Below are 13,202 nucleotides of genomic sequence, written 5' to 3'. Positions count from 1 at the left end.
AGAGAGAAGGGGCAAAAGGGGGAGAGAATACAGGCGAGCAAAGGCAGTGCCACTGACCGTGTCGAGGAGAGCGGACGGCTCCGGCTGCGTGTCCTTGGCCGCGGGGCCAGGCGGCGGCGGCGGAGGGAAGTTGGGGCTGAAAACCATGAGGTCGCTCTTGCCCGCGCCGTCCGCCACGCACAGGCTGCGGCTGTGGCGCTGCGAGTACGACCAGCTGCCCACTTCGCTGGCGCACACCAGCGTCGTGGGCCCGGGCCCCGACAGCACGGCCGCCCGCGGCGCCCAGCGCGACGCCCCGTACAGCACCACGGCCAGCAGGAACAGGCTCGACACGGCGCAGATCGCCACCACCAGCCACACGTTCGTCGCCGCGCTCGCCGCCCCGGGACCCAGCTCCGCGCCCGCACCCGCCGCCCGCGACAACGACGACAAAGACGACGACGAGGATCCCGCGGCCAGCGCCGCCTCGGCCGCCTCCACCAGCGACACGCTGAGCGTGGCCGTGGCCGAGCGCGCCGGCTCGCCGTGGTCGCGCACGACGATCAGCAGCCTCTGGCGAGGGCCGTCCGCCTCGTCCAGCGCCCGCGCCGTGCTCACCTCGCCGCTGTAGAGCCCCACGCGGAACGGGCCCTTGCCCCGCGGCTCCCACAGCTCGTAGCGCAGCCACGCGTTGTAGCCCGAGTCGGCGTCCACGGCGCGGATCTTCGCCACCACCTGCCCCGCCGGCGCCCCCCACGCCGCCCACGCCCACAGCGTGCCCGAGCCCGACACCGCCCCCAGCTCCGTCGCCCCCAGCTCCGCCGCCTCGCCCGCCACGCCGCCCGCCTCCGCTGCCGAGCCCGCGGGCGGCAGCAGCGCCGGAGCGTTGTCGTTCTCGTCCAGCACGAACAGCTGCACCGTGGCGTTGCCGCACAGCGGCGGCTCCCCCGCGTCCACCGCGCGCACCTCGAACTGCAGCACCTGCAGCTCCTCGTAGTCCAAGGGCTGCAGCGCCCACACGCGCCCGCTCTCCGCGTCCACCGACACGTAGCTCGACGCCGGCCGCCACCCGCCGCCCGCCGCCCCCGACGCCGACACCGCCGCCGCGCCGCCCTCCCACACCGAGTAGCTCACGCGCCCGTTGCCCGCCTCGTCCGGGTCCCGCGCCCACAGCCGCGCCAGCTCCGCGCCCGCCGCGTTGTTCTCCCGCGCCAGCACCGTGTACACGGCCTGCGCGAACGCCGGCGCGTTGTCGTTCACGTCCGACACCGGCACCCGCAGCCCGCGGCTGGCGCGCAGCGACGGCGCCCCGCCGTCCTCCGCACGCACCTCCACCTCGTACTCCGACACCCGCTCCCGGTCCAGCGCCTCGCGCAGCACCAGCGAGTACGAGCCCGCGAACGTCGCCTCCAGACCGAACGGCGACGCCGGCCACACCCAGCACCTCACACGACCGTTCGCCCCCGAGTCCCGGTCCGACACGCTCAGCAGGGCCACCACCGTCCCCAACGACGCGTCCTCCGGCACCGGCACCGACAGCGACGTCACCCACACCTCCGGCGCGTTGTCGTTCACGTCCACCACCTCCAGCTCCACCTTGCAGTGACCCGACAGTGGAGGTGTCCCTCGGTCCCTCGCTTCAATACGAAAATCAAATATATTGACGTCCTCGAAGTCTAGGGCGCCAGTGAGGTGAATCTCCCCGGTATTAGGATTAATGGAAATCACATCTCTTCCACTCGGGGGAACGAAGTTTGTCACGTCATAGGTTACCTCACTGTTAATTCCCTCATCTGCATCCGTAGCGTTCACCCGTGTCACCAGCGTCCCCACTGCAGCGCTCTCTGGCAGCTGCACTTTATACACTGACTGGTTGAACTGGGGTGCATTATCATTCGCATCCAGCACCGTGATCACCAGCTCCATTGTCCCCGTCAGAGACGGCCGGCCCCCGTCACTCGCTGTCAGCACCAACCGGTGAACGGGAATTGTCTCCCGGTCCAGAGGTTTCGTTAAAACAAGTTCAGGTTCTATATTTCGAGCATTGGACTTTTGTAAATCCAGAGAGAAATGCTCGCTGGGACTGAGTGTATAGGTGAGCTGAGCATTCACTCCGATATCCGCATCCGATGCGCCCTCCAGAGGGAAACGAGTCCCCGGCAGGGTGTTGAATTCCGTGATGCTGAGGTTTCTGCTGGCGGCGGGGAAGACGGGGGCATTGTCGTTGATGTCGGTGACCTCCAGCTCCACATGGAACACGCGCAGCGGCCGCTCCACCAGCACCTCCAGGCGCAGCGCGCACGGCGCGCTCTTGCCGCACAGCTCCTCCCGGTCCAGCCGCGAGCTCAGCACCAGCGCGCCGCTCGCCCCGCTCACCTCCACGCTCGCCCGCCGGCCCTGCGCCACCAGCCGCAGCCGCCGCGCCTCCGCCTCGCCCGCCTCCAGGCCCAGGTCCTGCGCCAGACGGCCCAGCACCGTCCCGGCCTTCGCTTCCTCCGGCACCGAGTAGCGCACCTGCCCGCCCGACACCGCCCAGGCCGCCTGCAGCACCAGCACCCGCACCAACGCGCACCGCCGCTCGCCCATCCCTGCCGCCGCCGCCGCCGCCGCCGCTCTGCCTGCCGGCCCCGGCACGGGCCCCGCACGGCTCCCCGCCGCCGCCCGGACGCAGCGGCTCTGCTGCCCGGCCCGCGCCGCCCCCCCGCGCTCACAGCCGGGCTCTCCGCCGCACCGGGGCGGAGCCGCCCACACGCTGTTCCTGAGCCTGCAGCGACACCGTGCGCTGCTCCGCCGCCTCACACGCTCACACACTGTGCCTGTGCCGCCGCTCCATTATGGCCATCTCCTCTGCCTTTCCGTCTTACGGTGCTCCTCTCTCTTTTATTTATGTTTAATAATCGCATGTTGTTTTCTTGTAAATATTTTTCTTTCTTCCTTCTTCTTTGACATCTGAATTTTTTTCCATATATTTATTTTTATTTCAGTTTTCTCTTTCGAATATTTTTTCCCCTTCTCTTTTCTGCCTCTTTCCGTATTTGTCCTTTGTGCTGTTTTATACTTCTCTCTCTTCCTCCTGCTTTCCTTTCCCTTCTTTCTCCGTCCTTCTCTCATCTTTATTCTCGTCTCCAGTCGCCTCCTATGCCCCTTCTGAGGCCATCAAAACCGGAGTGCTCAGTGATAATTACGGAGCATCAGCGCCAGATCGCGCTGCTCTCAGCGGGGATGACGCTGTTAGGGACCAGCTTCATTCAGTGTCTAGAGAAAAACTCGGTGGGTGCTGGTCCTTTATAGAACCTTCTGTCTTTTCTTGCTTGTTTGCTTACTTGGTTTGGACTTGCATGGATTCCTTCCTTTCTTTTGAATCATAATCTCCTTATACTATTTACTTTCTTCCTTTCTTTCTTTTATCTTTCCCCTTCTGTGTTCTCCTTCCCTATACCTTCTCTTTCCTGCTCTTTTTTCTTCACCTCCTTTTCCATTTCCATTCTGGTCCCTCTATTCTTCTTTTCTACTTGTGCCACTTGTAATGAAAGGATATAAATGCCTTTTTGAAAGGGCTCTCATTCCTTTTCTTTGCATAGATTCCTCTATTTTTATTTCTTGTTTGTTTGTTCTTTTTCTCCATCACTGTTCTACCTTCTGGGACAGAATCCCAAACCCCAGCTACCGCGATATCTATTTTAAAAGTGCACCAAATACTACAAACAAGCCAAATGAGTTTCTCGTTTGGTAATTCAAAGCCATCACAGCCCAGCACACCAATCATCCAAGAATGCTGCAAAAACTGTAGGCAACCACAGCACACGAGCACTTCTCATATACCTCGTTTATTCTTCCAATATAATCGAGGCTTATTCCTCATGACTCATGTTCCACCAGCAGCCCAAACTTAAAGCCACAAGTGTGACACCACGGCATTGTCACTGAGAAAATCTGCTGTATGCCAAACACATCTAACCCAAGGAAGGCATTAAGGTAATTTCTCCATCTCTCCTTGCTTCCATGTGCTCACCCTGTGTCAGGCAGCAACAGAAAAGGAATGGGAGCAGCAGTGGTGCTCCAAGCCTAGAGGCATTTCAACCCAGGCAATATTCAGTCGATCCAACGTGAAGATACCACAGCTGAACAGGAACCAATGTACATTTGTCTCTCACACACAGCTTCTTTGGGTATAAGCAACTTACCTGTAACATCACTGGTATTGTCTTCCAAAAAAAAAGAAACATTTTTAAAACAGGAGAACTGGTTTTTAAGGGACATTATCTCCTAATTATGTAATTTTGCAGCATACTGGACAGAAAAGAAATACATTCACCAAGAGCTTTGAAAAACAGGGAGAGTGAGTAGTAATGTAGCTTTTTACACTTCTATCACCAGGGAAGCAGGAGAGACACCTGAAAGTTAGTGATACTTTCTCAACAGCAGCCTCAGCTCGAGAGAATGGAAAAACTTTCCCCAAGACCAATGGATTACTGTCTGTACATCTGCCACCTGACAGCTGCCAATATCTCACCATCTGCATCTCATCCACTGTTACACATTGCCAGTGTGAGAGAAGAAAAAAGGGTGTGTTCTCTCTCAGACAAGAGAAAAAACAAAGGAAAGTGTCCCACTGTATCTGAAATGCCAGGTTTGACAACGTCTTGAATACAGAGACCGCTTCTTCCCCTCCCTAGTAACACCAAGATCACAGAAATTACTCGGGCAACATTCTGAGAAGACTGGACAATTGCACAAATTTCAAAAAGCTTTGGTTTGTCCAACGACATTCTACAACAAAGACAAGCACTGAAAGATGTATTGCAGGTACCTTTACAAGCAGTAACATCATGTAAAACAAAAGAGCTCAAGGGTGTGCAGAACTGCTGGAGGTCCTGGGAAGATCCCAGAAGAGCAGCCCTGTGCGTTGGGCTTTTTCTCAGTGTTTTCCATTGTTAACCTCTATCCTGTGCCATGGGAAACGAGACCTCTACACCTAGGCAAACGCTCTCCATTTCATCCACGACAGAGAGCACATTCTACTCAGCATCTCCATTTCCCTGAGGCAACACACTTCCCTACTCAAACTCCCCCTCCCCATCGTACAGGTCCAGGCCCTACTTGATGCCATTCAAAGAATCACTGCCAAAATATCAAACATTTCTCAACTCCAGCAATATGTCCCATCTGTAAATCACACTCTGCATAGGATCTAGGCCTTGGCACCTCTTCCCCTTCCCTCAGGATTACCACAAAGAACATGTGAAACTCGTCAAAACTACACAGCCTTCAGCAGGCTCTTCCCAACTGCATCAACTTTACCACCAACACTTGGCTTCTTTTCAGCAGTCTCACATGGAAATAGCACAGATCTGCATATTACACTTCTTAGAAATTCTGTGATCACAGCATGATTGGGGTCAGCATGGGTGGATTTTGTTCTTCAAGAGAACCACAGCAAATAACATAGCACAAGTGCTCAAAGTCAACACAGAAGTCTTGAGCTGCAGAACTCCTGAGCTGGGATGCTCTGCAAGGGGGTTTGCCTGTACCTGCACATCAGTACAAGCCAACAGGACACACCATCTCTATCAGGTTCAAGTGCACAAAAAGGGGAAGTGCACAAAGATGACACTCACCGCCTCATTACATGCACCGAGATAAGAACCAAAACGCTGATAAGCATAACACCATAATGGATTATATTGACCGTGTGAAAGAAATTGGTTTGGATTTTGTTGGTAGGGGTCATCCTCGGGATTGTTTGTTTGCTTTCTTTTTATAAAAGGTTATTTCTATGGCTTTTGAAGTGATAAAACATAGAAACACTACACGGTATTACATACTAGCTCTCTGGCCAGGAAAGTGCATTCACAACCCGGGGAACAGGAGACAAAGGAAAAGAAAATTCCACTTTCTAACACTTACCCTTGAAGGAAACTCCTCACTAAGAAGATACTCATTCTAAGCAGAGTAACAAGATCTTTGGGAATAGATCATAGAAAAAGGTCACCACATTTTCCCATTTCATAATGTCCCTGTTGTTAGAAGCAAATTTGACAGTTTATCCTTCCATTAACGGACAAAACAATAAGGCCCCAATTTTCACCTTACATAACATTGTTAGAGAGCAGAAACAAAGCGGAGGAAGTCAATTTTCGTAAGGAAGAAACCAAAGCACAGGAGTGGCAAAAATTGCCTGGGAACTGTGAGCACCACAGCCTGCATGTATTTACACTCATGAAATGAGCGCCAGTGAAAATGCAAGCCACCAGAAAACATGCTCATGTTCTGCAAAGCTGGCACCTCTGGACACCTCTTATTGCAAGGAACAATAATTTCATTCTAAGAAAGAACTCACACCCGGAACAGAACCACACACCTAAGGACAATACCCACTATGGAGTGCGCTACTGCATTTACTTCAGCTACACCACCCTCATCGCCTCAGAATATGAGCAAGAGCCTGGTGGCTCCTGCGGCAAAAGCAGAGATAGAATTGACATCTTTAAGCACTGGACAATTATCGACCTCCTCCCGGCCTCCGGGGTGGAGCACGGCTCCAAACAACAACAGCAAAGGAGGCAGGAGAGACTGGGCATGTAAGAGGAAAAGGCGTAGGTGAAGGGACAAGGCAGAGCAACAGCGTGCCACTGACCGTATCGAGGAGAGCGGACGGCTCCGGCTGCGTGTCCTTGGCCGCGGGGCCAGGCGGCGGCGGCGGAGGGAAGTTGGGGCTGAAAACCATGAGGTCGCTCTTGCCCGCGCCGTCCGCCACGCACAGGCTGCGGCTGTGGCGCTGCGAGTACGACCAGCTGCCCACTTCGCTGGCGCACACCAGCGTCGTGGGCCCGGGCCCCGACAGCACGGCCGCCCGCGGCGCCCAGCGCGACGCCCCGTACAGCACCACGGCCAGCAGGAACAGGCTCGACACGGCGCAGATCGCCACCACCAGCCACACGTTCGTCGCCGCGCTCGCCGCCCCGGGACCCAGCTCCGCGCCCGCACCCGCCGCCCGCGACAACGACAAAGACGACAAAGACGACGACGAGGATCCCGCGGCCAGCGCCGCCTCGGCCGCCTCCACCAGCGACACGCTGAGCGTGGCCGTGGCCGAGCGCGCCGGCTCGCCGTGGTCGCGCACGACGATCAGCAGCCTCTGGCGAGGGCCGTCCGCCTCGTCCAGCGCCCGCGCCGTGCTCACCTCGCCGCTGTAGAGCCCCACGCGGAACGGGCCCTTGCCCCGCGGCTCCCACAGCTCGTAGCGCAGCCACGCGTTGTAGCCCGAGTCGGCGTCCACGGCGCGGATCTTCGCCACCACCTGCCCCGCCGGCGCCCCCCACGCCGCCCACGCCCACAGCGTGCCCGAGCCCGACACCGCCCCCGCCGCCGCCGCCCCCAGCTCCGCCGCCTCGCCCGCCACGCCGCCCGCCTCCGCTGCCGAGCCCGCGGGCGGCAGCAGCGCCGGAGCGTTGTCGTTCTCGTCCAGCACGAACAGCTGCACCGTGGCGTTGCCGCACAGCGGCGGCTCCCCCGCGTCCACCGCGCGCACCTCGAACTGCAGCACCTGCAGCTCCTCGTAGTCCAAGGGCTGCAGCGCCCACACGCGCCCGCTCTCCGCGTCCACCGACACGTAGCTCGACGCCGGCCGCCACCCGCCGCCCGCCGCCCCCGACGCCGACACCGCCGCCGCGCCGCCCTCCCACACCGAGTAGCTCACGCGCCCGTTGCCCGCCTCGTCCGGGTCCCGCGCCCACAGCCGCGCCAGCTCCGCGCCCGCCGCGTTGTTCTCCCGCGCCAGCACCGTGTACACAGCCTGCGCGAACGCCGGCGCGTTGTCGTTCACGTCCGACACCGGCACCCGCAGCCCGCGGCTGGCGCGCAGCGGCGGCGCCCCGCCGTCCTCCGCACGCACCTCCACCTCGTACTCCGACACCCGCTCCCGGTCCAGCGCCTCGCGCAGCACCAGCGAGTACGAGCCCGCGAACGTCGCCTCCAGACCGAACGGCGACGCCGGCCACACCCAGCACCGCACACGACCGTTCGCCCCCGAGTCCCGGTCCGACACGCTCAGCAGGGCCACCACCGTCCCCAACGACGCGTCCTCCGACACCGGCACCGACAGCGACGTCACCCACACCTCCGGCGCGTTGTCATTCACATCCAGAACCTCCAGCACCACCTTGCAGTGACCTGACAGCGGGGGTGTCCCCTTATCTGTCGCTTCGATTTGTATCTCATATGAACGAATGTCTTCATAATCCACACCGCCCGCTAGATTCAATTCACCCGTCCTCGCATTTAAATGGAAAATGTTTTTCCCCTTTTCAGGAAAAGTATTGCTCACACTAAATGTCACTTCACCATTACTTCCCAAATCCGGATCAGTTGCGTTCACCCTCGCTACAAGTGTCCCCTCTGCAGCGTTTTCCAAGAGCTGCATTTTATACACCGACTGGTTGAACCGGGGCGCGTTGTCATTCGCATCCAGCACCGTGATCACCAGCTCCATGGTGCCTGTCAGAGACGGCCGGCCCCCGTCACTTGCTGTCAGCACCAACCGGTGAACGGGAATTGTCTCGCGGTCTAGAGGTTTCGTGAGTACAAGAAACAAGGATTCTCGGTATTCCTCACTCCGGTGCAAATCCAGAGAGAAATGCTCGCTGGGGCTGAGTGTATAGGTGAGCTGAGCATTCACTCCGATATCCGCATCCGACGCGCCCTCCAGAGGGAAACGAGACCCAAGAACAGACGATTCCGCTATGCTGAGGTTTTTTCGGGCGGCGGGGAAGACGGGGGCATTGTCGTTGATGTCGGTGACCTCCAGCTCCACATGGAACACGCGCAGCGGCCGCTCCACCAGCACCTCCAGGCGCAGCGCGCACGGCGCGCTCTTGCCGCACAGCTCCTCCCGGTCCAGCCGCGAGCTCAGCACCAGCGCGCCGCTCGCCCCGCTCACCTCCACGCTCGCCCGCCGGCCCTGCGCCACCAGCCGCAGCCGCCGCGCCTCCGCCTCGCCCGCCTCCAGGCCCAGGTCCTGCGCCAGACGGCCCAGCACCGTCCCGGCCTTCGCTTCCTCCGGCACCGAGTAGCGCACCTGCCCGCCCGACACCGCCCAGGCCGCCTGCAGCACCAGCACCCGCACCAACGCGCACCGCCGCTCGCCCATCCCTGCCGCCGCCGCCGCCGCCGCCGCTCTGCCTGCCGGCCCCGGCACGGGCCCCGCACGGCTCCCCGCCGCCGCCCGGACGCAGCGGCTCTGCTGCCCGGCCCGCGCCGCCCCCCCGCGCTCACAGCCGGGCTCTCCGCCGCACCGGGGCGGAGCCGCCCACACGCCGTTCCTGAGCCTGCAGCGACACCGTGCGCTGCTCCGCCGCCTCACACGCTCACACACAGCGCCGGAGTCTCCGCTCTGTCATCGCAATTTGCTCTGCAGCCTGTTCCTCTGTGCACTGATATTTCTTATTTCCTTTTCTTTATCGCTTGCTGTTTTATTGCATAGGTTCGTTTCTGTACCTCATCTTCTTCCTTTCTTCCTTCCTTCTTTCCATTATTTCTCTTGTTTTCATCGGTTTGCCTTTCTCTTCTCTTTCCTATTCTTTCCATTATAGTTTTCTTATTATTTTCTGTTTGTTGCGTGTCTTGATCATTGTCCTTTTGATTTACTGCCCTGTCCTATTCTTTAAGCCATTTTCATTTCCTTTCCAGTCGTCCCTCGTCTTTACCCCTCATGGCAGGGGTAATTTGCCAATTTGCCGGTGGCGTCCCGCGCCGCGGTGGAGAACATCAAAGGTGGAGCTATCAGCCCTAATTATGGTCTATCAGAGCTAATTATGGTCTATCACCGCTAATTATGGTATATCGGCGCCGGGACGCGGTGCTCCAACCGGGGAAAAGGCTGTTGGAGACCAACTCTGCTCAGCGTCTGAACATAAGGTCAGTGCCTGCTGATCAGGTCCTTTATCTTCCTTCTTTTTTCTTCCATTCTCTTCTTTCTTTGTTACTTCCTTGCCCTCTTCTTCTCTTACTTTTTACCTGTATACTCGCCTTCCTTGATATATCCTGTTCTCCTTCGTTTTCTTCTGCTATTCTTTCTGTTCTTTTTTCTCTCATTCCCTTCTATTTCCTGGTTCTCTTTCCCTGTCTTCTTCATGCTCTTAACTGTCATATGTTTTAATTCCTCAGTCTCATTTTCTTTTCATATCTATTATGTCTATTTCCTTTACTAATTCATTCTTTCAAATATTTATACAATACTTTCAATGAATATGTCCTTTGGAAAAACTTCTCATTCATCTTCCTTGCAACGATTTCTTCCATTGCTTCTTTTATTCCACTTCTTCTTTGTCCTTTTTCTTCTCCCCTTTTATCTTTTTTTTTTTTCTTTGCTTTTTTGTCTTTCCTCACTCTGCGGTATTTCTGTCCCCTTGCCTCTTCCTGCCATCCTTGCATCTTCTAATTTTTTTTCCCCTCAAGGAAATGTTTTTTTAAAATAGCTACATGGCACGCCATGAAGCACAGACATGCCCTTTAGCAAAAGAGAAAAGAGCACTCCCCTTCCACCTCTCATTCTTCATGACAGGAAATAGCCTTCTTTCTTTTCTCCACTACCATGCACCGCAGCTTCCTCTCCCTTCAGGATCAAAGCCACCTTTGGAGCCTTCAGTCATCTCAAGGACCCAAGAAATAAATGGACAAAGCAATCATGTAGTAAAGACCAGGTTTGTTACATCAGAGAAGAGTCCACCCATTCAGACATCTATTACAAAAAGGGCTCCAGCGTCTAAGTGACCCAAGAGAGTCTTTCCTTCATAAAATCAAACCCATCAGAGTCCAGTGCGATAATCCTCCAACAGTGCTGCAAAAAAAGTCATGATGACACCACATTCCTCATTTACCTCGATGAAGAGCAATTCTGCCTGACTCATTTTTCACCTGCAGAGCTATTAAAAAATTCACCACGGCATTGTCACTGAAAGCATCCTCTGCATGCTCAACACATTTACTTCTAGAAAAGCATTAAGATCACTCCTCCATCTGTCTTTGCTGTTCCTTCTCACCCTGTGTCAGGAAGCAACAAAATCGAATGAGAGCATATAATGGTGCTCCAAACCTACAGGAATTTCAGTTCAGGCAATATTCAGTTGATCCAACATGAAGATAACACAACTGAACAGGAGCCAGAGTACACCTGTCTGTCACACACTGCCTTTTCTGGTAGGAGTAACTCACCTGTAGCATCACTGGTTGTTTCTTAAAAAAAAAAAAACCAAAACCAGCAACCCCCCAGGACAATAAATATTTGTTTTAAGGGACAGTGTCCCTTAATGCCAGCTAGAAGACCAAGACCAGAGAGATGCAATATCCCAAGAAAGGCTGGCAGAATTATACTAATTTCAAAAAGTTTTCTGTTTGACCAAGAAAATTCCACATCAAAGACAAGTGATTAAAGGCATGGATGGCAAGTCACTTCTTAAGCTGTAATATCATAGGGAACAACAGAAAGCAAGAATACAGAGAACTGCTGGAGGTCCTCAGAGGATCCCAGAAGAGCAGCACTAGGTGGTGGGAATTTTCTCAAGGCTATCTATTGCCATCCTCTATCACAAGGCACGGGAAATGAGATCTCCACAGCTAACCAGACATTCTCCAGTTGATCCACAATAATGCAGTCCATGTTCTACTCAGCATCTCCATTTTCCAGGGGCAACACTCCTCCCCACTCAAATTCACCCTCCCCATCAGACAGGCCCAGGCCTTAGTGCCACACGCGGATCACTGCCAAAATATCAAACATTGCTCAACCTCAGCAACATGCCCTGCCTGTAAACCTCACTCTGCATGTCATCCAGACCTTCATACTTCCTCATTTTCCTTCATGATCACTACAAAAGATGTTCAGAATGTCTTAAAGTTCTTCCCAGCTACATGATCATCACCATGAATGCTCTGCTCCTGTTCAGTAATCCCGGGTGGAAATGCCAGAGAGCTGCACGTTAAGTTCATCAAAACTGTGATTAGAGCCATGACAGCTCTAATACCAGTCCACACAGATTTATTTCTTCATGAAAACACAGCAAGTGTCAAAGCACAAGAGGACTCAGAGTGAGTGTCAACCCTGTGGGACAATTTGTACCACAGGAACTCAGCTAATCATGCAGGTTTTAGGATATTCTTGCAGAGATCAGAACAATCCACGTGTGACATCAGGACACACCATCTCTATTGAGGCCACTTCTGTAGTGCACAAGTAAAGGAAGTTGAGCACATTAAAATTACAGCCACGTGTTACAAAATAAATCCTTGTAAATCCCACCGGAGGAGGAGCCAGGAACCATCACGGCAAAATCTACAGCTGTGGAGAGCTACTATGGAAGCCCACTCCTACACAAAGACAGCAAGTTTAAGTGTTCCCCACCTGCAGTAACTTGAAACCTCGGACCTGAAAAAGTTGCTTCATCAGACAACATTCAACACTCTCCATCTCACCAGCTCTGACCAACACACAGCCTACATCAGGCAGGCAGGAGCAGAAGAGATGGTCTCTGGTGAAGAGACTCATAACTGCAAAGGACCCTGTGGACATCTCAGTATCACACACAGTCTCATTATCACAAAGGCCTCCAGACCCTTAGGACCTAGGAAAGCATCCTCAGCAAGGACATTCTGTTACCATCCTGTACCCTTTCCTGTACAAATCCTCCACTCCCCCATTCTAAGACCTGTTCTAAAAACAAATACATAACCTCGTGGTATTTTCTTATGACACGGTCCATAAAATCCCCAAGGATTTTCAGTTTGATCACACAAGTCTTTCTGCTGCTCATGGTCACCCTTCCCATCAGAAAAGGGCCAAGCCCTACTCTACACAACAGATCACAGTTTCCTTTCCTGACACAAAGTTCAACATGACTATTGCTTATCCTTCCCAGCAATGACACATCATAAAATTCCACGGATGGAATCATCAGCACGGTGTATGGCAGAGGCTCTGCTGCTGACACCTTATGTTTTGTAATGCTTTTTTATGGGAATACTATTTTCAAAGGTGATGTTGGAACCTCAAAACAGAAAAGGCAATGATTTTGTGCTCCAAGAGAAGAACCAAAACTGTGGCAAGGACACTACTCTAACACATGAGACTGCCTGTGTAGGAGAATGTTATTTGGGAATTAGTGGGGAAAAGTGATTCTTTGATTTTGGGGGCTATTTGTTCATTACAGAAGTGAAGATTTCCACTTTTA

The 13,202-nt window shown here is 54.7% G+C and overlaps 2 protein-coding genes across 2 annotated transcripts in view; both read right to left on the bottom strand.

The window, feature by feature from the left end:
- LOC131584098 (protocadherin alpha-C2-like) overlaps positions 1–5,609 on the bottom strand; it is a 105,816-nt gene extending 100,207 nt beyond the window's left edge. The window contains exon 1 of the mRNA XM_058848869.1: positions 58–5,609. Coding sequence (XP_058704852.1) covers positions 58–2,565 — 2,508 coding nt within the window. The 5' untranslated portion in view covers positions 2,566–5,609. The remainder of the gene's footprint in view (positions 1–57) is intronic.
- Positions 5,610–6,466: 857 nt separating this feature from the next.
- On the bottom strand, positions 6,467–12,770 carry LOC131584102 (protocadherin alpha-3-like). Its single transcript, XM_058848877.1, has one exon. It carries the CDS (start codon positions 9,125–9,127, stop codon positions 6,482–6,484), a length of 2,646 nt encoding a protein of 881 aa, XP_058704860.1. The 5' UTR covers positions 9,128–12,770; the 3' UTR covers positions 6,467–6,481.
- Between the last annotated feature and the right edge of the window lie 432 nt (positions 12,771–13,202).

Source organism: Poecile atricapillus, chromosome 13 (genome assembly GCF_030490865.1).
Source record: "Poecile atricapillus isolate bPoeAtr1 chromosome 13, bPoeAtr1.hap1, whole genome shotgun sequence".
In the NCBI taxonomy this organism is placed as follows: domain Eukaryota; kingdom Metazoa; phylum Chordata; class Aves; order Passeriformes; family Paridae; genus Poecile; species Poecile atricapillus.
This window is presented reverse-complemented; position numbering and strand designations above follow the sequence as displayed.